This window comes from Hemicordylus capensis, chromosome 2 (assembly GCF_027244095.1).
Source record: "Hemicordylus capensis ecotype Gifberg chromosome 2, rHemCap1.1.pri, whole genome shotgun sequence".
In the NCBI taxonomy this organism is placed as follows: Eukaryota; Metazoa; Chordata; class Lepidosauria; order Squamata; family Cordylidae; genus Hemicordylus; species Hemicordylus capensis.
This window is the reverse complement of record NC_069658.1, coordinates 63289307-63316152: the sequence shown is the minus strand read 5'-3', so window position 1 is coordinate 63316152 and position 26846 is coordinate 63289307. Positions and strand designations below refer to the sequence as shown.

General features: G+C 40.4%; 1 protein-coding gene across 15 annotated transcripts in view; it reads left to right on the top strand.

Annotated features, from left to right (window-relative positions):
* The window catches only part of MCTP1 (multiple C2 and transmembrane domain containing 1), a 335774-nt gene that overhangs the window by 57643 nt on the left and 251285 nt on the right, over nucleotides 1-26846 (top strand). The window contains exon 1 of one of the 15 annotated variants that reach the window (XM_053298679.1): nucleotides 15999-16156. The exons of the other annotated variants lie outside the window; for them this stretch is intronic. Within the exon in view, the coding sequence (XP_053154654.1) occupies nucleotides 16133-16156 (24 nt within the window). The 5' untranslated portion in view covers nucleotides 15999-16132. Of the gene's footprint in view, nucleotides 1-15998; nucleotides 16157-26846 lie in introns of those variants that run through there. 15 annotated transcript variants of the gene reach the window in all.

Genomic DNA, 26846 nt, shown 5'->3' with positions numbered 1-26846 from the left:
TAGTTAGCATTTATATCAGTGTAAAAGCTTTTATTAATGTTCCCCATAGTGTCTGCCAGCTGTGATGGATGTTAAATTACTCTAGCAAGGTTGCAGTGATTTGTTTCCCCTGTGTGAATGATATATGGGTGACCAAAGGAAGGCCACTGGAAAAATAAGCAACACACAGATGCAGACAGTTCTTCAGTTTCAAGTTATAGTAAATTTTAAAATACATTGGGCTAGTTTGGATAATTGTCCGCCAGCTGCCCATACACAATAAGGATGTGTATGCACCATGAGCGTGCATGTCCTCCCCCTCAAGTGTGCAAGGGTGCCAGCACACTTCACTTGAACCACTCTACACACAGCCGAAACATTACTTTAGAGGACTGGTGGGGGAAGGAATGGGGAGGGACAAGCACACTTGCAGGATACACGCAGGCGCAGCCTTATTATGTGTGGATTGGTGGCAAATGAAGCATCATCCAAACTAGCCCAGTTGTAAAGAATATCTGCCTGACCTGGGCTAGAGAAAGTGGGATATGTGGACAGGGTAGGATGGACAAGTTATAAATCATATAAAGTCTTGCAATTAAAAAATGTTAATAAAATAGCATTGCAAACTCCTCCAGCTTTATAGTTCAATCCTTTTTATTTCTAAAATTTCTTCTACTTCTGTTTAAAACATTTCACTGTTGACACTTGTAATCCTGTGAGGAAATATGAAGTGTTGCATTCTCAACTTGATGGGTGTTTAAGCAGTGTCTACAATAATGTGTAATATCCCCATTCCTGCAGATTTATAGCTACTTTTGCCTGGAAATTTAAAGTGCAACAAAACACGAACCATTATTTGAATGTCTTTGTATCCAAACCAGTTCTAAGAAGCTTTGACCAGGAAAAAATGCATGGTATACATACATGCCCAGACTGGATGCACAAAGCCAATGTCCAGTATGATTTTTATAAATTTGCAGTTTGTACAGGCTGTGTTAGCCTTCAAGAACTGGGAAGCTACAAGCAGGTCAGAGACCTGTTGCTTTAAGGTTGTAGTTTACTGTAAAGTAGATGGGGAGAGAGACACTGGCAGAAGTCGTGGGGGATATAATTTCTGTGTACTGTAGATTTCCTCACCTCTACTATAGTGCTCAGCTATTCTCTGAAGCTGTTAAATTTTAATTAGTGCAAGGTCTAGTCTACAATCTCTATGCACAGTAAGTGAACTCGGGGCTGCAACTATGTAACCTAATCTGACTGTTTTCTCCAAAGTACATCACACTTTGTTCATGGGGGAGAACAACATATCTTGGAAACTTATTCCAAAACATTGTAAATATATAACATATGTTTTCCTTAGCGTTGAAATTAGCATTAGAGGAGATTTCATGAGATAGGACAATATCCCATTCTATTGATGGTGTTGCTCAAAAACTAGTGGCACCATCAATATCAGAATCGGACTGTAAAATATATCTCACAATTTCACTACTCTACATATTTTTAGCTGCAGTGAGTGCGCTAACAATGACTTTTGATTCAACATCCATTTTGAAATACTATGTTTGCATCCTGAGGTTTTGAATATTGTATCATCTATCTACCAATTTTATTACACTCAATAAGACTGTATAATGGGACAGGCCCCAAAAATATGAAGGAAGTTATCAGTGGCTTGGTTTCCAACATATATCCTGTCTGTGGTGGACTGGGGCTGGATGTGGAGGACTGCTGACTTGTATTAATATTGGCTTATTTGAAAGGGAACTCTTGGAAAACACTGTTTCAGTGGTATCTAACACCATATACATTGTTGGACTTACAACCATTCCATGCATAATTTTATTTACCTCTGTTGTCCCCCTTATCTGCCTTTTTTACTAAGCCTAAAAAGCTCCCAATATTGTAGGGAAGGCGCTCCAGCCTCCTGAACATTTTGGTTGCCCACTTCTGTTTGGTTCCTGTAGGTTTTAAATATATTTTAGTGTTTTCCAATAAATGTTAGAAAATCTCTAAAAAGAAATATATTAAAAATGCATTCCAAAATAGCAGATCTTATTATTTTCCCCTTCAGAGTAACTTGTGCTCATGCTATTCTGCTTTTTTTGAAATAATTCCTGCATTCTGTTACTAAGCCTGTTGTACCAAAACCAAGATCAAGAAGTGTGGTTTTTCCATTTGTATTCAAGAAAATAATCCTTTTATTGGGTTCATGCATTAAACAAGTCGCTCCTTGTTTCTAAACCTTAAAAAGGTTAAGTTGCATTTAATTCTAGATGTTTACATTCTTATAGGTTGGCCTTCAGAACTTAAGGACTTTTTTCTACCTCAGTACGAAGCCTTGTTTGTGATTAATACTTTATTCTCTTAATGTTATCAAATGACTTTTGGAGACAGATGAAAGGGAACTGGAACTATAGCCCCATAGGATCCTATGGAGGTTTTTGGGAAAGGTTAATTTTTAAAAATCGCCTGTTTACCTATTTCTTTTGTGGATTGGGTGGTAGGTAGCATCCATCATGCCCTACCACCCAGCCCATTTTGGTGTCCCTAATGAGCTTCCCATGAGGAACAATTGGGTGTTTCAAGTTTCCCCATTGCTCTCTATGGCTGAAACAAAAACATTTTGAGTTTTCTTGTATTAAAACAGCCGGTTCTACCGCTGTTTGACAAAACGTTTCCGTCATCTGAATTTTGTTTCGAGATCGAAACAACATGCAAAATCAGTTTTGTGCACATCCTTGCTTCCTAAGGCTTTAAAAAAAAAGATCTGTGACTTGAGTGAAAAGTTAGAGGAGACATCTGGACACATACTTTCATATGTTAATATCAAATAATGGTAAACCACCTTGAATGCCTTGCAGAAAGCATTAAATAAACTTCTTTAAAATGGAGCATAATAATCCTGGGTAATTATTGTGTGTTTTTAAAGGCTATGGCTGAAGCAGAAAACACTTGGCTTTGCTTGGGAATTGCATCTATATTACAATTTTTCAATAAAAATGCATTATTTTAAGGTTTGTCTGCAGGAAATGCCAGGGGAGGTGAACCACCAAATACGTATGTAACAAAAAAAGTGGCAAGGTGGTTTTATTGGTCATTCTGGGAACAAATTATTACAGCTGTTCCCATTATCTCACATTTAAGATGAAGTTGAATAGCTCTGGAGTATTGGATCAATCATTTTATATAAAGGATCTGCCAAGGTTTAGCTTAATTTTGCATTTTTCTCCCTTTGTGAAGCTTTTATCCTCTCTGCTTCTGTTTTCTCCAGCACATGCTGACCATTGAGGTCATTCTGCATATGTTGTCGGTGTTCAACTCTCTGTACATCAAGCCTGAAATTTTCTACTGTAGTAGCTTCCCTGTACTTGCAAAAGCAGCTAACTTGACCATGCAAATTAAAATCTTAACGCCTTTGTTTCTGAATTGCACATTTAGATGTGTCTCAGTTGGACTGCTCAGAGGCTTGCAGCTTGATTCTATGCACATGCACCCCCAAAATCTCACTAAGTTCAGTAAGACTTACTCCTGAGTAAGTATAAATCAAATTGCTAAGACATGGGCAATGGACTGGTGGAGCCGGGAGCAGGGATTCAAGAGTTAGAGGTCAAACCAAGAATAATCTTGCGCATCAGAGCTGTGAGAGTACTGTTTCCCAAGCAGTCCCAGCCCAAACAAGGAGGTTTTCCTGTCTTGGAGGAACCAGTGACCAGCCTGGATAGGTAGGGCTGGTCCAGAGCCTGAGAATCCTTGGCTGCCAAGGAAGATGCTTCAGTTTGTAGTCCTGGTGGCTTACAGTATAGTAACAGAGCCAAGAAATTCTGGTTCTAGCCCTGGAAGTTATTTGCACATGGCTTCATGCTGCGTGGTAAATGTTGAGCGGAGCCACTTTGAATCACACTCGTGGCATTGAGGGAAGCAGCCCCTCCCCTCTGCTCTTGGTTTTATTTTGATGCAAGTTCACATGTGTTCCTTCCTGTTTTCCTTCTAGTCTATGGGGGGGGGTAGGGGAGAGTACTAAAGAGCTACATCTGCATTTGTAAAGAGTATCCTTATCATGCTAATGATTCTACATCAGTGTCCCTCCCTATTTGTTCCAGCGTTTTCAGAAAAAGTAGCTTAAAACCAGCATTTTTAAAACCCACAAATACCTCAAGATAAGCTAGAATTCGCAAAACAAAGCCCGATTTGTTTGTGGAGTGGGTCCAAAGATATCGAAGATACTTCAGGGTACGTTTGGCTGGTGTGTGAATGCACACTCTCTTCTGAAGGAGAATTGAGGTAGAAGCCCTGTCTGTAAAGCCTCCTGGTGGCTCATAACAGCTGCATTCATTTTTTAATCCAGTTTAACTCTGATTTAAAATGAATCAAATCTGCCTTGGGCTCAGACGTTTGACAAGAGCATCTTAAATCTAAGAAGTGGCTGCCATCAGGTTGCTATATATGTTTAACTCATCTAAGTGGATAGCAGTACTTGAGTCCCATTTGAGTCATCTGTGCTTAAATTGGGGCTGCTCATTATTTTTCTGTGTAAGCCACTTTGAAATGTGATGTATAGAAATTCATAGTTGTAGCTGCTCACCCTTCTTCCTCGGTGACATGTTTTACTAGGCAGATGTAGCTTTATAACTAAGCATTCAGTCATATAGGAATTGATGGGTACAGCAAATGCTTAGGATAGTCAGGCAAGTCAAATTTGTTCCTTAATAAAATATTAAGTTTTTTTAAATGATAAAAATGAATCTTGTATCAAAGGCAGATGGAAAATAAAAAGAGAGCTCACTATTTCGCTGAAATCCAAGCCTCATTAGGTGCATTGTTACTCAGCCTGGAACAATTCTTTCCCCGTGAATAGCAGTATTGGTACCAGGTTGTGAGGGGTTTGGGCAGCGTTCTCTCTAATCTTTTAATCTGTGTGCGGAATGAGTTTTGTTCTGGGCAGCAGTATCAAGGCAGCGTGCGCGCATGCATATTCAGAGTGGACCTTCCTGATTCAATCTGAGCGGGATCAAAAATTAACTGAGTGGACATTAAAAAAAAGTGTGTGCACATGCACCGTGCACACTCCTTAGAGGAATATTGATTCTGGGGCAAAGCCCTGGCCTGTGCTTCTCATGGCGGGAGAGCTAGCTGGGAAGTAAACAGGCCCACTTTCTTCAGTGCTGCCATCTGCAGCTAGAGTGGCAGTGCTGGAAGAGAGTCTCCTATTGGCCACCACCACTTGGTAAGCCTTTCCATAGGGCCATGACAAGCTTACTAGGTGACTGTGTGTAGCAGAAGAGGATGCCCCTTCAGTGGAGCACCATCTTAGCTTTCCCATGTCTTGCCCCTTCATATAGGATTATAGGTCATATAGGGGTGAGGCATGGGAAACAGTGCAGTCACTAAAGGAGGAGCATCTGCTGTTGCCCAGCATAACTTGGAAAGCTTGTCAGGGACCAGTGAGGGAAGGCTTCCTGAGAGGCAGTGATGGGCAACAAAGGACTTGGGGCTTCAGGGTTTCACCAAGTGGGACCCTCTAATGCTACTCCTGTTGAATAGGAAGGAAGGAAAGCTAGAGTGTCTGAGACTTTCTTCAGGTAGTGAAGAGGTCCTTTCAGGCCTTGTTTTTATTGGCTGAAACATTCTAATGGTAAGATTAGATGTTCCTTCTCCCCTATCATTAGATCAATATTGGAAAATTAGGTGAGGGAAATCCTTGTGGTTCTTCCCTTAATCATTTTATTTATACGCTGTCTTACCCCAGCAAGAATGCTAGCACAATCTATTCTGCTAAAAAGCTGACTTACAAATGGTAACAATCAATATAGAGTACCATGAATATCTGTACTCTTCAGTACCTATACTTTAGGACAGCTACATTTTTGAACTTAGGAGTTGAATTTGAAGTTTTTATTTGATTAAAAATTGATGAGGGTGGAATATGTGGTATATTTAATTTTTTGTCGTTGCATAGACGGGGACCTACCATGTGGCTTTCATCTTGTATCTGTAGGTAGACTGAAAGGAGAGTTGAAGGTTACATTCTGACTGAAGCCTTTGATGATAGAATAGCGGCCTCCTTCTAAATATATACATACAATTCAAAAGCTGGAACAAAATGGGGGAGGGTTTTTTTGGCATTTGTACTGTACATAGGTCTTCTGTAGAGCTATCCAAATGTATTTGTGATCTTACTGAGCTTCAATAGATTATGGTGCAGGATGTTGTGCCAAAGAGCTCAAGTCTTTCAGTATAACTCAACTACTTAGAAAGGAAGGGGGAGGCATCTTCTTTTCATTAATCGATTGTCCCTTTTCACTTCCTCAGATCTGTTAGGTAGAACACAGGCCGTGCCTGCTACTTCTGAACACCTGTATTGGTAGGCTGACTAAATTTCCTTTTTTAAAAAAACTCCAAAACCTCAGTGTTTAATTGAAATCGGTAATTGCACTATGGATCTTGCTACAATACCTGTCACTGAAACAGATTTACAGATCCATACATGCAAATTCATTGCCTTACATTCCAGGGATAAACTGTGCAGCAAATCATAAAATGAAATACAGTGCAGTTAAATAAGGTATACAGAACCTGAACAATAATCGTGCTGGGCACCAAGGTGCTCCTCATCTGAGATGCCATTTGGTTTAGGGCTGGCACTGTGCTAGCATTTTGCTTAACTGTCTAAAACAACAGGAAACTTAAGATGCAGGCTGGGATTGACCGCAACTTTTGATATTTAAAAGAGATACTAGGGAAAGCATTTTATTATACAGGGCCAGTAGTAGGTGTCTGCATTGTATGACAGGCCCAGTACCTTTTGGAAGGGTGTTGTATTCTTATTATATCTAGCAATATCTTATTTTTTCTTAATTTGAAATTTGTGCCAGTGAAAATCCTGTAGAGCATGTGGGGGGTGGAGTCAGAAAGAAAAGGGAGGGGAAGGAGAAAAGGGAGTTTTCTTCTGAATAAAGCCTTAAATAATATTTAACTAAGATTGCTTTGTGTTTGAGGGAGAAGCTATAAAATATTTAGCAATGAGATTTTGAACCAGCTATGTGTATGAGCCTGTAAAGCTTGTGAATGTTCCTGCATCTTCCTTTCACTGCATTCCTGGGCCTGCATTCCTGAACTGCTGCAGGGGCGTAACTATAATAGGGCAAGGTGAGACAGTTGTCTGGGGGCCAAGTGCTTGGGGGGGGGGGCTCCCAGAGGCAGATCACATGACTGACTCCCCCAGCTGCACACCCGCCTGGGCTTCCTTCAGTTGTATTCGTTCTCCGAAACTGATGTGAGTGTTAAGACCCGTAGCTGCCAGAACAGCATGTTTTTCTCTAGTACCATTAAATGACTTGCATCGTCCACAATTTACAAAACTTTCTTAAAAATAATTTAGGATGATATTGTGGCACATAGGGGTGTGTGTGTGTGTGTACACACACACACACACACACACACTATGCAGTTAAGATTTCCTTACTTCATGAGCTGAGCTTCAGGGTTTGTGGGGGGCCCATTTTAAAGTTGGAGCCACTCCAACCTTGCTACGCCCCTGAACTGCTGCATTCTACTATTGCTGCTGCTGACTGATTCTCCAGCTTCCTGACCTGCACAACCCCTGAAGGTTCTTTTTCCTTATCAGTCCTGGACTCTCTTGTTCACTGGATGCCCACTGCAGCATGGCTCAAATCCCATTGCCAGATTTGTTCTTGTCCACTCCAGGAGAACCTGCTCTTCCCTGGAAATAATAGCAATAGCAATAGCACTTACATTTATATACCGCTTTATAGCCGGAGCTCTCTAAGCGGTTTACAATGATTTAGCATATTGCCCCCCCAACATTCTGGGTACTCATTTTACCAACCTCGGAAGGATGGAAGGCTGAGTCAACCTTGAGCCCCTGGTCAGGATCGAACTTGTAACCTTCTGGTTACAGGGCGGCAGTTTTACCACTGTGCCACCAGGGGCTCTTCCCTGGAAATAATTTCTGTATAATGGAGGTCCTATTTCTGCAATTACCACCTCATTACACAGAGCCTTGAGTTTATTCCTGTAAAGCAGAGGGCTATATTGCTTCATAGCCTGGGCCCTGAAGGCCAAATAATACATTTCCTACCAACTTGGAAGGGGATGCCAACCCTTATGAAACTGCTCTTCAAGCTGTAGCTGATCATTTCAACCCCACTCCTGAATGTTTCAAATTATATTCTAGATTCCAGCTGCCTGGTGAATCTATCGTGCAATATGTCACAGGCATGCCTTAAGTGTTACTTGTGAGTTTGCCAACTTTACTGATCAGGGATCAGATTGTAATGAAAACGAGCTGCTCCAAACTGTGAAAAACTGCTACTGGAGTGGAAATTCAACTTGGATAAAGTTACAGAGATAACTAAGAGTGGAAAATAATCTTCACTGTGCCAAGTCACTACCTTTATTAACCCAAAACCAACTTTCTGTTATCCAGACTATTCAGTCTAAATCCTTCCAATCCCAGTCTTCTCATATGGCTCTGCCCAGAAAGTGGCAGCACAAGAAAGGGAGGAGCTACCAATGCTACTGATGTGGAGACCCTGCCTACAAAGCCAATTTTGCTCACTGTCCAGCACTTGCAACAGGTGCAGGAAAAGGGGCACTTTGCTACAGTTTGTAGGTCTGCAGTCCACTCCAAAACCAATTCACTTTTATATGATAAGGATGAGGCAGATGAACCACTTCCTGACACTGTTTTTTAGTGTGAAAGAATCAGAACCACCTTCTCCACATTGTCAAGTAAAACTCAATGGCCAGGAAGTGCAGGTGCTGGCTGATTCTGGTTTTCTGTATACCATCATTTTCCATCTGCACTACAAGAAACTCCTTAAGGCATTCGATCTGCATCTCAGCTTTCAGACATCCATTCACGGGGATATGGAGGTGCCCTTATTGGCATAGAAAGATACTTCACTGCTGTCCTGGAATATAAAGTACATACTGCAGAAGAGAAAGTGCATGTGTTGCAAAAAGGAGTCTCAATATTTGGTTGGAAATATCAGAAAGATCTAGGGATAGTGTTAGATATACATAGCATGGAACCTGTTTTACAGATGAAGGAACATCTATATGCTGATTTGGTTGTTGATTTCTCAGACTTTTTGCTGATACTCTTGCAACTGCCATGCATTCAGATGAAGGCAAATGCAATAGCTGTACAACACAAAGTGAGACACATACCCATTGCATTGTGCCCACTTAAAGAGGAGCTTTCAAGACTACAGCATTCTGATACAATAGAACCTGTTGATTAATCAGAATGTGCATCTCCTAGTCTTATACAAAAATCAAACAGCACACTTCAGATGTGTGTAGATTTAAGAGATGTGAACTCCAACATGGTAGTGGATTGTCATCCTTTATCCAATATCAATGAAATTCTGCTTACTCTGAAAGAGGCCTCAGTGTTCACAACTCTGGACTTGTCTTTGACTATCATCAAATTCCTCTGCTCAAACATTATCACAGATACACAGCCGTTATTACTCTAGAGCAGGGTTTCTCAGCGTGTGGGTCCCCAGATGTTATTGGACTTCAACTCCCATAATCCCTCGCCCTAGTGGCCTTTGGTTGGGAATTATGGGAGTTGAAGTCCAATTACATCTGGGGACCCACACGTTGAGAATCCCTGTTCTAGAGGATCTTTTTCAATTCAAAAGACTGCCCTTTGGATTAGGCTCTACAGCTTTGGTATTTCAAAGAATGGTGCATTCAATTTTTGGGATTATGGATGGAATAACTTTCAGGATGACATTTTAATGTATTGTAAAACCATAGAGGAGCATGATGCTAAACTGACAGTCTTAAGAAAACTCCAAGATGGACTTATTATCTTGCAGAGAAATGTCAGTTTTGCACATACTCGGTGACGTACTTGAGACACAATATCTCAGCGTGGTGTACATGGCAAAACAGATTTGGTGAAAGCTATTCAGGAAGCACCAAAGCCAAACAACAAGGATGCACTTTAATTATTTTTAGGACTCTGAGTAGTACTCTAAATTTATTGGACAGTTTGCTTCCAAAAGATGCTCGTTTCTGTCTTCCTTTAAAAAACGAATAGCAGTTAAATAACAGCATTAAAAAAGAATGTAGCATTTAACTGGGATGCATCTTGCAAGGCTAGTTTTCAGACTATCAAATCGACAATTGCTGAAAGCCCTGCTCTTACTACTTTTGACACCAATAATTCTTGGTGCACATTGGCTTTAATAGGGACAGGTGCTAGAAAATTATGGTTGCTGATGGTTGGTGGTCAATGGTCGAAGTGTACAAAAAGCCCTTTTCAAAAGATGTAACTCATGAGGAATTCCCATTAAAATTAGTCGCTTCTTCTTTTTAAAGTTTGCCAATCTAAACTGAATTTGCATATTAGAAAAATAGGCTTTAATATACTTTTTCATATAAAGAATTCAAAGTTATTTATACAGCATTCTCTCTCTCTCTCTCTCTCTCTCTCTCTCTCTCTCTCTCTCTCTCTCTGTGTGAATATAAATCAGTACAGTACGTCTTGCTTGGCTTAAGGCATACTGGAGTGGTTTGCTGAAGCCCCTATAGTCTCTCTGGTTTTTTGCTGCTCTTGCCTACCACCTATTACCTGCATGCAGATGCAACTGAGCCTTTTCATAAAGGTACAGGTGGTTCTTTGCTGAAGTCATTGCCATAATCATAGCTGAAACACCAGTAAAATTGAATATATATTGCCTGCGAGAAAGATGTCCTAATTAAGCACTAAAGCTGATTTGTATGATGCCCCCTTTCCAACTGAATATAAAGATCCAACATGTCTTCCTTCATAGTACATCTCTTTGGTCCCTTCCATTGCAGTGATAGAGGGAGAAGAGTGGACTGATTATAGTGATTAAGGCATCATATCCCCACCACTTCCTGCATACATTTGGAGCATTGTGGTGGGGTCTTGTGGAAGGAGCTTGTGTTCCACCAACTCTTCTGCTGATGGCAATTTTGAGTGAGGAGATCTAGTGAATAATCCATTATTACAAAACTGAGCAGCTAAATCAGAACCTCAGCTTTTTAAGGATCTTTTAAGCAAAGATGGGGAATACCACTTTTAAAGATTTGTTCTTTTTGTATTACCTTGTTCTTTATTATGTGTTCTAGCAGCCTGTTGACTCCTGAAAAGTGCCATATGTCAGTCTTGTAAAAAGCAAGCAGGTGTCCTATAAATTACCGGGGATTCCAGCATGAATGCATTACACACTTTGTATCATTCTTGAAAAATGTACATGTTCGGGGGGGGGCGGGGAGGCTGCTAATTTTGGATAAATGAAGTAATTCCATTCGTAATGGAACAGGCTGAAATATTCCTTTGCTGCTACCCATCATCAATCAGTTAAGCGCAAGTTGAAAACTGACTTTTGTTCTCCGATTTATTCTTTTAGAAGGAACTCTTTGTTTTAGATTTTAGTATTTGAAGCCTGAATATGACACTGAAGTAATCACAAAAAGATAGAATTTATAAGAAATCAACTTTGTTCTGATGCTTCATGAGAAACGCTTCTCTTGTGCTATCATGAGGCCCACTTGCTGTTTTCTATATATTGGGCTGAGATGTAGTGATTAGGTATATTGCTTTTCACCCTGCCAGTATCCATTCTGAGCAGGCCATAAAACCTAAAATGCCTTTGGGAAGACCCGTAGAGGTTAACATGCATTTAACCTGATGTTTCCACTGATCTATTTCACTTAACCGTCACCTACAATAGTTATAAATAATGACCAATTTCACATTGCAATTCATGGAATACTGCTTATTGACACACAAAATGCTTTAGAAATAAAATGACTGCATAATGTCAGTTCTCACAAAAATGGAACTACAACAAACCTGAGTGTGAAGTCTAGCTCAATTACACCAGATCACACAACTTGCAGAAATAATTACATGAGCCAATATGAGCCTTCAACGACTTCTGCTTCTCAATGCAATGTCTAAAAGCCTAAAATTCTACCATGTGCATAAGGTTTATCCATGCCATACACTGCGGATTACATGCTGGTTGCTCTGTATACTGCTCCAGCTGAAAAAGCTGCAATGAAGGTCTGTTCAATTTGATAAATAGGGGTGATTATTTGCTTCACGGAGACACTCAATTGTCCAGAGCAGTTAGATTCATTGCACTTAATCCCTATTTGCAGTCCACTGTAGATCTGGCAAGGCACTCCACAGTTGTGATCAGTCTCTGCAGTTTAGCTAGCATAGTTTTGCCTCCTTACTATTTAAAAGAACAGAATATTTGAGCGGCGTCTCTGTCATCCAAGCTAAACCTCTTACAAAGGTGAATCAAATGCTCCTATCTGTAGAATACATATTCTTCATTGCGTAGACCGCTTCTATGTTTTTGAGATCTGTCAATAGTTCCCAGTAGGCATTATGAACTTGTCCTCATTGCCTTGCTCACTTTTTGTGTGTGCATGTGCTCAGTGTGAGATGATTGCATGGAAAGGACCACTGGCCACATAAATCAATTTGGAACATTGCAGAAATGGACTGATAAAGAGTGTGCACTTCCTAGCCCTCCCTGAAAGGCTGGAGTTGGGGGGGGGGGGAAGCTCAAGTCCTCCCTGACCTGGTTCCAAGTCTGCAACATGGACAACAGTAACAGTTTGATCTCATGGAGACTAGTGTGCATGAGCTGTAGACATACTACGTAATAAGAGCATCAAAGGGAAGCACCAGCCTAAGAAGGAAGGAAGAATAAAAAACACAATAGAATATTTAGCTGAAACAGAATGCTAAAGGAAATGGAGACTGAAGGGACGGTGTCTGGCACATGCCATGTGACACACTTTAGTCTTGGTGTTTGAGATGTGGGGAACCTCACACACTGAGGGGCTATTTTATATTGATAGGAAGGTGTATGGAGAAGCAAAAGTCTGAACTGCTCTCTTTCTGTTACTAGTTACTAGTGTGTATGCTATGCAGAAAGCATTGTATTAATCTCTAGAAAATGCTTTTAAAATCTCCACTTTCGTAACAAACCTTGTCTGAGTTGCAGCAGAGCTGGGCTCATCGACCTACATTCTTGCAGAAGTGAAAAGTTTCTGTTGCTGTTCAGTCTCGTTGATAGTTCTTTTAAGACTGTATACAGTAGTTAAGTTGATTTGCTTTCTTTGCGCTCTCCTATTAGTAGTTACTACAAGAAATCTAGAGGCGTGTTGGAAGGAGTTTTGGTTTGCTGTTGCAAGCAGTCGGTTCTTTCTTGGTTGATATTACTGTCTTGTATTGCATTGGGAGTTGGGATGTTCGCACTTGTGGGTTTTTTTAAACAACTTTTCTTGGAAATGGAGCTCATTCCTCCCATTGACTGGTAGGAACCCAGGTAGTTAGAATAGACTTAATACTGGTACTTCTGTACACATTTTTGGGCTTTTACTAGTAGTACCCGGTATTGAAGTACTTTGTGTGTCTCTCCCCCCCCCCCATTGCCATGTCATGCAGTCCTTTAGCACTCAGACTATACTATGAACACAGTGATATACTGTATGTCCTCACTCTGCTAAACAGCAAACTATGGCTAATGTGTATAACTGAAATAGATATGGCATTGTTTGCCTAACAGGTGGCCAACCTGTGCCATGAGTGCCACAAAGGGCACTAGTGGGTATTTGTGGCACTCCTGGATGGGAGCAGGAGGGGGTCTTTCTTTGCAGTCAGGTCTGTGTTCCTGTCTGCTTCCAGTGGGGCTATCTAGGTTCCCTAGGTTCTAGCTTTCCTTGCCCATCCAGCTCCTGTGTGTGGCTCCCATACTAGTACCCAACTTTCTTCAGCCCCAGAGAAAAGCGAACCCATTTCTCAGTAATGTGTGTAATGCTTACAGTCTTTTGATGGCTAAGAGGCCAGGAGTGGCAGCACTTGCTCCTCTCAACTTACTCCCTTCGATGGCATTAACCATGGTGCAATATTAAGGCTTGCAAGATGCTGATAAAGGTGAACATTGACCACATTCAACTTTAGCCAGCATAACCCAGTTTAGTGTTAATGTGGATGTGATGCTACACACTGATGAGGGTGGCAACTGAAGGAGGATGGAGTTCACGAAATGGAGAGAGGAGTGGGTGGTGGAGCAGAATGAGAGCAGACTAGAAGCATGTGAGTCTGTGGCTCAGTCAAATTTCTTAACCACAGTTAAGAAACCGGCAACACTACATCTGCAGCAGGCCTATGAGGGGAGATAATCCTAACTGACAACTTGTAAGATAAAGTTTGCATTCTTCTTAGAATAGATGCATTAATGCAAACTTATCAGGTCTGCTAAATGGATAGTAGAAGCTAGGGGTTCTCAATCTTGGATCCTCAGATGTTTTTGGACTACAGCTCCCATAATCTCCAGGCACAATACCCTTCGGATGCTGCAAGTCCTACTCCAGCATCATCTGGAGACCCAAGCTTGAAAACCCCTGGTATGAGCATTAGTCTTTTAGCATTGTATCACAGGAGTATGTCAAGTCCAAGGCAAGCATAGAGTCAGAGTGTGGAAACAAGTACCTGCTGTATTCACTAGTTTGGTTGGATAGGAAGACTTAGCCTTTTCTGTACTCCAAAGTTATAGAGTCCTAGCAATTTAATAAGGAAGGCAAAGCAAAATCAGCAAGAGAAAGCAACAACTACTGCCTAGTTTTAGCTGCAGCAGAAAGACAGAAGTGTTGTCAACCTGCCTCTGTTAGGGGTGGTGGGTGGCTTATTTCTAGTGCAAATGGGAGGAACTGGATGGCTCTGCTCCAGTTGGCTATCGTGTTCCCTAACCCCATACCTTCTGAAAGGAGCTGGAGTCAAATCTCTGCTCAGCTGCTCACTCTACTGCCAGCCCTGCTCCTTTCTGCCATTTGGCCTGCAATTGCTGGTTAATTGCTAGCTTCATAAAGAGTTTCAGAGGCTGGTGGCTCCCATCCTGCACAACTAGGAGGCAAATGAGTTTGCTGTGGACCGAGTCAGCAGTTCCTTCCCACCCACTTTCCTAAGGGCTGCTTGCAGGCACTGGGTTCCTTGATACACATGGCCATTTATAGTGATTAATTTGATATTACCATAGTAAGTTTGCATCATGCAAACTTGTGGAGAAACACACTTTTCAATGACTTGGAACCCAACCAGTGTTCCCTCTAACAGATTCTCAGATGTTGTGGACTACAACTCTCATAATCCCCAAGCAAAAGCCATTGCGGCCGGGGATTCTGGGAGTTGTACTCAACAACATCTGGGAATCCCTGTTAGAGAGAACACTGATCCCAACTTCCATGCATGGAGTTCTGTTCTCAAAGCGAGACTTTTCTGCCTCCCTCTTCCCATTGAATCTTCTGTTGCCCTTGAAAAATGCTGCTTGAAGTTCAGACTGGTATGCAGTGTTCTCTATAATTTTTTTTCATCTGTGGGTGGAATATGTTTTGTTCTGGGCAGCAGTATCAAGGCAGTGTGCACGCACATGCATTCAGAATGATTCAACCTGAGCGGGATCTACAATCAACTGAGCAGACATTAAAAAACTTGTGCGCACACCTTAGAGGGAACACTGTTAGTATGTCAAGAGGTGTAGGGGTTGCAACAAAGGGGTAAATACTTGAAGTGCCTTCTGATTATGAAGTGGCACATGTGGATCTGAGCCAATGTATTTTGAGTCCTTGTTTTTTTCTCTTGGACCTTTACTGTATGCTAGTGTTGATTCCAGCTGCATAACTTTAGCAGTTCCAGAGTTCGTGCTGCTGTAGTTGAGTTGTGTTAACATTTAAAAACACACACACAAAGTATTGTGTTCTTACTCGGTTTGAGATCCAACAGAAGTAGATTTCATCTTCACATAATTTTATTGTGGATTTTCATTGTGGATTTTCATTGTGGATTTCATGTTCACATAAGCCAAAAGATGTAGTACAGGGAGATGGGAGACTAGTTGAGTCATATCCTTTTTAAAGCTGTGAAGCAACTGTATTCACACTTCACGGTTTCCTCTTACAGTCACTCTTTCAGTGGCTGCAGTTCAGAGCAGAAGAAGCCATTGCTTCAAGCTGGAGCTAAACAGTTTCGTCAACTGGGCAACCCATTTTAAAGGACTATTTTTGATCGTGAATGGATCTTCGTGAAGCCAAAGACTGTGTACTTCTCTAAACTGAAAATGAGATAATGTTGCCATTTGGGCATAATAAGGTAAATGTGCTTTTTCTGGGTTCCTAACATTCTCTCATGACTAACAATGCTATATGTTTTTGGAATAATTTAGAGTAAAGCATGTGGTCTCTTTTGCTGCTGTTATGAAATAGAGACTTTGTCATAAGACTGATACTTCTATAAACATGTAAAATTATTTTTCAGTCATGTTACTAAGTCTATAAGAGGAATATACAAAGCACCTGTTTTCTCTAATACTCAGAATTTATTCCATAATATATGTAAATTAAAATGAAGATACATTTTTATGTAACTATACAGTAGTGTAATTGCATATCCATAGCATCATTAACTTAATATACGCAGAGAGACTTGTTTAAAATATTGGGATTAATTTTAAATTGATCAAGTGAGTACAAAGTACAAATGTACAAAGTTGCTGGTTGTATATACTTGCTATACAAGTAAGATTGTAAAAAAAAAAATTCATTGAAGAAGCTACTAGTAATGCTAACAGAACAAGCTTCTCAGTATTTACAGTTGTGCTGCAAAATCTCAACATATGGTACATTACTGTGTGCATGCAAATTTGTTTCTATAATCAGCAATAATATGAAAACTTTGTTTATGATTAATCAACCTTCACTGCTGGATGTTGCTAGCTTGACTCTCTAATATGATAGACCTAGGGCTACAGCATAAGTTTTTGCATTTAGAAGTTACAATAGCATTACTAGAATTCAGCTCTTTGTTAGTCCTTTAAAAAAAAATAAGACAGGGCATCAAATAAGTCTGGCAGGGGCACACAAACACGCTCGCTACCTTTCTAAGGAAACTACTATTTCTGATAGTAATGTAAAAGTAGTATTCTCAGCACTGGCAAAATAATTCATTTGTGGATGATGAGAGAACTATTTGTTGTGAACGCTTTAATCCTGAATGCTTGCCTTTAAAACAAAATTTGTTCTCTTGTCAGTTTAAATATTTTGTTCTAAGTTTCTATAAAGTTGTTTAGAATCTCAGTTTCTAGTTTACTGAGAAAAAGCATGAGATTCTAATAATCAAAGCTATAAGATTTGTTACAGAGACAACAAACCTAAGACAAAAATTAATGAAAGGCATGCAAACACACTTGTTTTTGTTTTTGTTTTAGTTACGATGATGAAATTCTTGGGCACTTTGTTATAGAAGAGTTCTGCAGCATTCCTAAAAACCTTAGTTAGCAAAATTACAAGAAACACTTAACTGGGTTCTTGGACCTTTTCTCTCCTAAATGCAATAGCCAGTTGAAAGCTAATGTGGTTTTTAATTAAAAATTGCTGCTATTTATCTCTCTTTATCCCTTCACACAGAGAAACCTAATATATTTTAGTCTCTTCAATCTGGTTAGACTTGTGTTATTTGTGTTGCAAATATCTAGTTATGGTAAGATGCCTTGATTTTTTTATAGCATTATATAGTAGACTTAAATTGATATACTTGTATGAAATATGCTACCTACTGAATTTGAAGTCTGTTGATGGATTGTTTATAAATACTGTGCATGTGTTAAGGTTCCTTCCCATGTCACTGTAATGGTGTAGGTGTAGGAGGAGCTGCTTTTCCACTGCTTCATCCTAAAGCACTATGGTAATGTTTGGAAGCCTGGAACTGCATGGACAGGGCCGACTGTAATAGGCCTTTCCCACTTGCTTGTCAACTAACTACCCATGAGGAAAGGCAGCAGTTGGGTGGGCAGGTTCCATGCAATTGCCTCTGCCCATACAGCTCTCTCTTCCAAAGGTTTACTGCTGTGGTGTGAGATGAAGCCCCTTAACTGCTCTTCTGTTACTTTATTTCCCTTTATAACACATGGAATGCCATGCATTTATCAAAGAAGCAGTTACCTTACCTTATGAATTTATGGCATGTCTTGCTATAAAACTGAGAATGGATGGGCCTGCCTTAAAGCTTTCAAGCGCCACAGAAAATTGACACTGCTAAGAGAGAGACTTTAAATGACAGTCTGTGCTGAGTCAATAATAACTTCTGTGACTTCAGAGGTGCTTGGTTCATATTCACAATTTGCGCATTTTTAAAGAATGGGATGGATGTTTTGAGCTGCTGCAGTGTTCTATTAAGCTGAAAATAAATAAAAGCAACCATGTAGCTACTTGATTTCATGCAGTGCCAGCTTGGTAATAAAGTAGTTAGTTACTCTGTGATGTAAAATCAATACTATGGGAGTTTTACCACTACACAGTAAATTAGACTGGTATGATGCAAGGTATTGTTATGCAGCTGACAAACTTGAGTTATTCTGAGTGCCTTCAGGACACTCTTCTAGCTCCAATATGAATGCAAAGGATTAGGTACATGGACTGGTTTTGTTTAATGCTGAACTGTGATGAAAGGGATTGATGGTGCAAATGGCTTTTTAAAAGAAGGGGAATTAAATGATTCTTGTGTGGGGACATGACTGTTTGACCAAGATCGCAAAAACTCAACTGTTCATATGGACTATGCTTCTCTGTGGTTTGGGAACTGAGTCCAGTGGCTTTATAATAGTTATTGATTTTTTTTTTAGATAGTTGTGAGAGTATTGCTGTACTATAGCCTCATGTACTACACTTTTTAATCTACTTTTCATAAGGAAAGTAAGCTTGTGAGTGAGTTGAGTTGTGTGTGTCTGTCTGTCTGTCCCTATCAACTTCACAATGCCTAAACCAATTTGGACAAAATTTGATGCAGTTGTAGGGACACCAATGGCGTAGTTTGATAATTCAATTTTAAGATGGCAGACAGGTGAACATTTAAGGCAGAAGTGGGCTAACTTGTAAAGATAATCAATTAAGATTATAGTGAAAGGAAAATAGGCGGATTAATTCTTACCTGAACTTCTTGTTACGTTCTGCTGATATGAGGCTATTTGTTGCTGCTCTAGACTTTTTTTTTCAGTCCAGGTCACTCAGACATATAAGATTATCACTTTTTGATACTGAACTGTATCTTGCAATAACTGTAACTTGCAAAAGAACTGAACAGATCTAGAAAAAAGAAAAGTCCTGTCTGTGAGTTACTATTGATTGTGGTAAACTTAGGAATCTGTTTTTCCACACATGTTTAGACCGCAAGAGCAGAAATCCCTAACAAAATAGTTGACCAAACTTAATATGTATGATATAATATGTTGGTAAACTCTAGGTGATTGTTGTTGTAGCATTTGCTTTAATTTATTCTTGTCTACAGAGCAGAATCTCATTCCACTAATGGTCTCCAAGCAGAACTTTGCCCAGATCAGAGCTTGAAGGAATTTTATTATCCAGGTTCCTGACCAGCTTTTATACTAGTATCAGTCTCAGATATTTTAAAATTTGGCTCCTTCATTTTATTCTAAAATGAAAAAAACCACAATCCCTGAGAAAGAATCTGTGAGAGAATTGACGTGTAGACAGAGAAGATGAGCTGTTAAATAGATAGATTCCAGGATAAAGATCAAACAATTATTTAAAGAGCAAACACATGTAAAACAGTTGTTGAATGACCAGCAGTTTATTAGCCCGACTGCTTGATGGTAATCAGAATGGTCAGATCAATGAGTGGAGCTAGTTGACAAGAGATGGCTAAGAGGAGAGACCCATTAGAGCTTGGGGAAAGATGTCACCCTTCCCGAACTTGTGGAAAGGGTGGCTGGGTGTGAGTGAAGAACAACTTTGCATTTGGGGAGAGAATGAGAGTTGGCTAAAGGAACCTTGTGAGTGTATGTTCTCTCTAGGGATATGATGTGGGGTAGCAGAAGTGCTGTCTTGGAGTACTTATTTATTTGATTGATTGATTTCTATACCGTCCTTCCAAAAATGGATCAGGGTGGTTTACACAGAGAAATAATAAATAAATAAGATGGATCCCTGTCCCCAAAAGGCTCACAATCTAAAAAGAAACATCAGATAGACACCAGCAACAGTCACTGGAGATACTGTGCTGGGGGTGGATAGGGCCAGTTACTCTCCCCCTGCTCAGTGAAGAGAATCACCACGTTAAAAGGTGCCACTTTGCCAAGTTAGCAGGGGTTGGAGTACTGTTGGTTGGTTGCCTCCACTTGGATTTTGTGTGTATAATTCTAAACACAGCAAAAAGCACACTAAGTCTCTGATGTTCTGTCATCCAGAGCTAACTTCTGCTCTGGGACCTCTTTAGTAGATAGAGAAACAGGGAGCATGTAACAAACTACTTGTGAATGGCTGCTGCTATGAGTGGGGTGGGAACAGGACACCTTTCTAGTTGTGCAATTAGACTGCATCAGCAATATGACTGTGAAGGGCTGGCTACCATGTTCAGATTATCTAAGTTTTGTGTGTGGTCATAGGAGGAAATGGGGATAGACTCATAGAACCTGGGCAAAAGCTAGTAAGGAGCTAGATAAAACATTAATAGAACTGAAGTAATTGTCATATTAGTATAATTATATTATATTATGCTTAATTATACAGTTAATTTCCTAGATCAGGTCAGCAAGGGACAAAAATGTTTGGCAGATTTACTGTAGCCCATTTTGAGACTAAGATTGCCTAGCTTTAATTTTGAGTGATTAAAGTATGAACTGATACTTTAATTAAAATTTTAGAGCTGGAGGTTACGTTGGATGTCTTCCAGAGCCAGATCATGGCATGCTGAGGCCCTAAGCTATGTCAAGCTGCAGAGGCCCCATAACATTAGAAAACACGTTGGAAGTTCTGTCTGAGTGTCACTCACCTTCCCCGCTCACCACACTGCTTTTGGCTATAACAGCATGCATATGAAGAGACTAACACTGTCTGTAACTGTGATGGCGGGAGTTGGTCTAAACCAGGTCCTGGTCCAACAAAATTTCAGCTTACACTGAACTTAGTTATTTCCACAAAAATTTATAAACTCAATATGATGTTGTGTAGCCATATACAAGTGCATTATTGTCTTGCCAGAAGAATATTCTCTATTTAGAGACTTTTCCCCTTTCTCCTTTATATTTCAACCAATTATTGGAAATTCAGTCAAATAATTAGGTATTCAGAGGCCCCTCATAATATGAGGCCCTAAGCTGTAGCCTACTTAGTTTGTGCCTAAATCTAGCACTGAGAGAGCAATTGTTATGGGGCCGCCAACGAATTTGTGTTTATAGCTTTTTAATATCTTCATGAATCTGTTGGGTGAAGTCATCATGGGTTTTGGTGCAGGGTTTTATCGGTATGCTGATGACACCCAAATCTATTTCTCATTGTTGTCGGTCGTCATCGTCTGGAAATCGCACTCGTTCCCTAAATGCCTGCCTAAGGCAGTAATAGGCTGGATGAGGGACAACAAATGGAAGTTGAATCCAAGCAAGACAGAGGTGCTCAATGTGCGGGATTTAAATTTGAGGGATGAGTTAGATCTTCCTGTGTTGGATGGGGTTACACTCCCCCAGAAGGAACAGGTATGCAGCTTGGGAGTGCTCTTGGATCCAGGCCTCACCTTGGAATCTCAGGTGGAGGCTGTGGCCAGGAGCACTTTCCACCAGCTTTGGCTGATTTGACAGCTACGTCAATTCCTTGAAGAGAACAATCTAAAAACAGTGGTGCATCAGCTGGTAGCCTCCAGGCTAGAATATTGCAATGCACTCTGTGCGGAGCTGCCTTTGTATGTAGTTCAGAAACTTCAATTAGTTCAAAATGTAGCAGCCAGATTGGTCTCTGGAGTAACTTGGAGAGCGTATATGGTCATATATAATATGGTCATATTATGCCTGTCTTTAAACAGTTGCACTGGCTGCTGATATATTTCTGGCCAAAATACAAAGTGCTGGTTATTACCTTTAAAGCCATAAATGGCTTAGGTTCGGGTTACCTTAGAGAGTGCCGTCTTCTGTATGATCCCCACCACATGCTGAGATCATCTGGAGAAGTCCATTTCCAGTTACCACTGGTATGTCTGGTGGTGACTCAGAACCATGCTTTCTCTGTGGCTGATCCTGGGCTGTGGAATGTGAACTCCCGGCAGAAATTTGTGGTTTGTGCTTATTGTTGGCCTTGTGGTTTGTGCTTATTGTTGGCCCTAAAAACTTATTTGTTTGGTCTGGCCTTCCAAGGTTTTCAAATTGTTTTAAAATGTTTTAACTGGTTTTAAACTGTGTTTAAATTTGTTTTATATTGTTTTAAGCCAATAGTTTTAAATTGTTGTTGTTGGTTGTTTTTTGTTGTATTCTTCACAGAGCCTTTGGATGGAGCAGTATAGAAATGTAATAAATAAAAAATATATATCTTATCTTAGAGAGTGCCTTCTTCTACATGATCCCCACTGCACGTTAAGGTCATCTGAGGAGGTCCGTCTCCAGTTACCACCGGTTCGTTTGGTGGCGATTCAGAGGCGGGCCTTCTCTGTAGCTGCTCCCGGGCTGTGGAATGCACTTCCAGCAGAAATTTGCAATCTTAATTCCTGACTGACCTTCAAAAGAGCCCTTAAAGCTCATCTGTTTGGCCTGGCTTTTCAGGGTTTTTAATTAGTTTTAATTGTTTTAATGCTAACCTAGTTTTCAGGGTTTTGATTGTTTTGATAGTTTAATTGTTTTTAAGATGTTTTAATTGTTAATTGTTGTTTATATTTATAGTTCTGTTTTAATTGTTGGTTTTAATGGTTTCTGTTTTAATTGTAAACTGCCCTGAGCCATTTCAGAAGGGTGGTATAGAAATCGAATAAATAAATGTAGTCCAACTTCCTGTTCAGTACAGGAATTGGTTACTGAGAAATGACTGTCCAGCCTATGTTGTCCAGTGGATGGCTCTCGAGAGGAGAGTCCACTGTGGTGTAAGGCAGAGTGTTCCGCTGTTCAACAGCTCTTAGCACATCCCTCCTCATGTTTAGCCTAAATCTACTTCCTTGGTGTTTCAGCCCATTGAAATTGTGTTCAGAACTGCTTCTCTTTGGTAGAATAGCTAGCTTTGCTAATGCTAATTTTGTTGAAGCGTGGAGTAGGTATAAGGGTGTCACCGGCTTGTCCTGCGAGCCTTCTTTGTAGTTGCCCAGGGTTGTGGAATGCACTTTATGCAGAGATTAGAGCTGCTCCTTCCCTGATAGTTTTTAGGAAACCACTGAAGACACATCTCTTCAGCCAAACGTTTTAGTTGACGTCTTAGCTGATGGTTTTAGTTGAATGTTGATTGTTTTAACTTCAAGTTTTATGTATGTTTTAATGTGTTAGGGTTTTTTTGTTTCGTTATTGTAAATCACCGAGAGACTTTGGTAGTGAGTAGTATATAAATATGTTACATAAAGTTTGCTAGTTTTCTAATGAAAACTAGATAGGGCAGTGTGACCTTTTAAAATTCATGTTGGAGATATATGTAGGATAGATTTGGCAAGCCATTTTGTCCATTAACGTGACAACTTTTAAAAAACCCCACAGCTCCATATGGTAGCAGTAAATAGACTCCAAAAATACCAAATTGCCACACCATTACATGTTTGGCAAAGCAGCCCAACTGATAGCCAGGGGTGTTGCATACGTTACCTTGGTATGAGACTAAAGCCACCCATTCTGTGCTGCAGTTGTACTGTTAAACATGTATGTCCTTGGCCAAGCAGCTTATCACTGATGAGAGGAAGCTGGTCTTGTGGTAGCAAGCATGACTTGTCCCCTTAGCTAGGCAGGGTCCACCCTGGTTGCATATGAATGGGAGACTAGAAGTGTGAGCATTGTAAGATATTCCCTTCAGGGGATGGAGCCGCTCTGGGAAGAACAGAAGGTTCCAAGTTCCCTCCCTGGCATCTCCAAGATAGGGCTGAGAGAGATTTCTGCCTGCAATCTTGGAGAAGCCGCTGCCAGTCTGTGAAGACAATACTGAGCTAGATGGTGGCCATGGTCTGACTTAGTATATGGCAGCTTCCTATGTTCCTATGACTGGCTGGGATAACAGCTGGGTGGTTGACTTCCAATCAAACATAATTTAGTTAAATATGGCCAGTAGGAATCTGTTTCAGATCTTACAGGGTCTCATGGTGTTATAATCATAGGTATTATGATTATTTATTTATGTAGCACATTTATATATCGCTCACTACCAAAGTCTCTAGGCAGTTTACAAGAACAAACCAAACAAAAAATGTAACACATTTTAAAAAATATATAAAATTTGAAGTTAAAGCAATCAATATAATTCCACTAAGGAACTTCAGCTAAAATGCTTGGCTGAAGAGATGTGTCCCTTCTCCCGCAGATTAACCCCTGATGATCATAAATAGGCTGGAGGATTCATAACAAAGAAAGCCTTTTCTTAAATACCTTGGGCCCAAGCTTTTAAGAGATTTATAGGTAATAACCAGTACTTTGTATTTTGCTGGGCCAGAAAGGTTCCGATATGTTCTCTCACCACCCTTGACAATTCTGCTGGATGTGAACCTGCTGATGTGCAGCAAAGAATTGCTTCTTTGCTGTATGTAGTGCTAGAGCATAGTTCTTCAATTGTGCTCTGTGCTGTAATATGTCAGATTTGAGTCTAGTCCTTTTCCACTTGCACTCTAGTTGTTGCCCTAGCTGCTTCAGGTCCCACAGTTCTTCCTTCTACCATGGAACTAATCTACAAGCAGGTTGGAGAAGATGCTTAGGAGCGATCGTGTCTACTACCCTGGTGAGCTCATTGTTCCAGTTTTTCTCCAGGCCCTCAACAGGATCTCTGGCAGAGCCAATCTTAAAACCCTCCAAGGTTTCTTGGAATCCCATTGTATCCAATAGCTTTCTTGCGAAGACCATCCTAATAGGCCCTTCACCTCTGCAAAGTGCATTCTGCAGTTGGCTCAGAATGCTGCTGACAGATTGGTCTCCAGGTTGTCCCGAAGAAACCATATCACTCCTGTTTTGAAAAAACTGGCTGCCAATAGTTTTCTAGGCAAAATACAAAATGCTGGTTATTACCTAGTGACTAGTGGCTGCAAGTCGAAACTTCACCAGGTGGTGATCCATCCATTTTATTCTTATATTGATATCCCACTTTTTCTTTTGAGGATCCCAGGGATAACCACAACATAACCACAACAATCCTTTGAGGTAGGTTAGGCTGAGAGATAAGCAAGTGGCCCAGAGTCACCCAGTTAGTTTCATTGCTGAATGGAGATTTGAACTCAGGTCCCCCCAGTCCTAGTCCAACACTCTAACCACTACACCAATGGGGAAATCATAGGAGTCCCCAACTACATAACACCACCTTGATTAGAGAAAAAAACCAAATCGAGTATGTGACCCACATCATGTGTTGGTCCTGAGACTACTTGGGAAAGGCCCGTAGTTGTCATGGCTGCTATGAACTCTCAAGCTGCACCTGACAACTCAGTTCCAAAGTGGACATTGAAGTAACCCACCACCATAAGCATGGGCATCTCAAATGCCAACTCTGCAACCAAATGTGACAGCTTGGTTGGGGATTCTTTTGGGCAATGGTGTGATGGGTATATCACAGAAATCTCAGTCTATCTGATCCCAAGGCTAAAGTACACACACTCAACATAGGCAGGTGCTCTGACAGGGATCCTGGAAAGGAAGATGTCATTCTTATAGACCATAGCCACTCCACCTGCTCCGCAGCAGATATCCCAGGGGGGATATCCCAAAGGGAGAAGCTGGGACCAAATTGGGCCACTAGGCTCTCCCAACCAGGTCTCTGTAATACTTACCAGATCAGTCCCCTCATCCATAATCAAGTTATGGATAATTTCTGATTTATTTTGGACTGACCTGGCTATACAAAGGAGCAAGGTGAGGCTCTGTGGGTAGTTGGCACTGTTCCCCAAAGTCAAAGAGCTGACAGGGCAGCTGGAAGGAGAAACAGCTATTACATTTCAGTTTTCCCTTCCTCTGTAACAGATATTTTTCCCCTTCCCCTGTAATGGATATTGCTAAAATGCCTTTAAAAATGCTTTCATTTATTTGCAGGTAGGAGGACTTCATTATATTGATGTTGGAATATTGTATTGGCCACTGGAGTGTTTCGGCCGTTTACTGCATAAAACCTATTTTCAAACAATCACATCTTAAGAATGGGGAAACACTGCAGCAAGGCAGAATTTATTCATTCTTTCCCCATGCAATTTATGTGGAACTTGGAATGGCCCCTTATTCATGATGTACGACCTCTAGTCCCCATGATCAAACCCTTGTTGCATATGTCTAGTATTTCAAAATCTGTCCAACTCATTTAATTTTGAAAAAGCATATTTTTAATTATGACATTCAAATAACTGTAGAACTTGTTTTATAAGAGGCAATTAATAGTGAACTAGAATTAGTTAAACTGTCATCAAATCAATTCCTGGGGCTTTACCAACTTTAAACTGATGCACTAAAGTTGTTACTTCAGTAGCTGACACTGCAGGCCACTCGGGTAAAAAGCCCACATCCAACTTTGTAAAACAATCTCCAGACTCAACCACAGTAAATGAAACATGGAAATAATTTTCCTATACTTTAGGAGAAATATGAGGTGCAGAATGGGATGGACAATATAAAGGTTGACTTTTCACAAGGCGCCAAAATAATGAAGAATTTTTGATACATGCAGCATTAATCAGTTGTAGCCAAGTGGCTTGGTCAGTTTTCCTCTTTCATTTTAAGCAGTACCTTATATTCCCTTTTTAAAATATTCCCTTTTTTGAGTAGGGAAGGCATTTGAACTATCTTTATAGGCTTAATAGCTCTGAATAAGTTTTCTTTTTGCCTCTTTGTATTCCTGGTCAAATCAGGACTTCA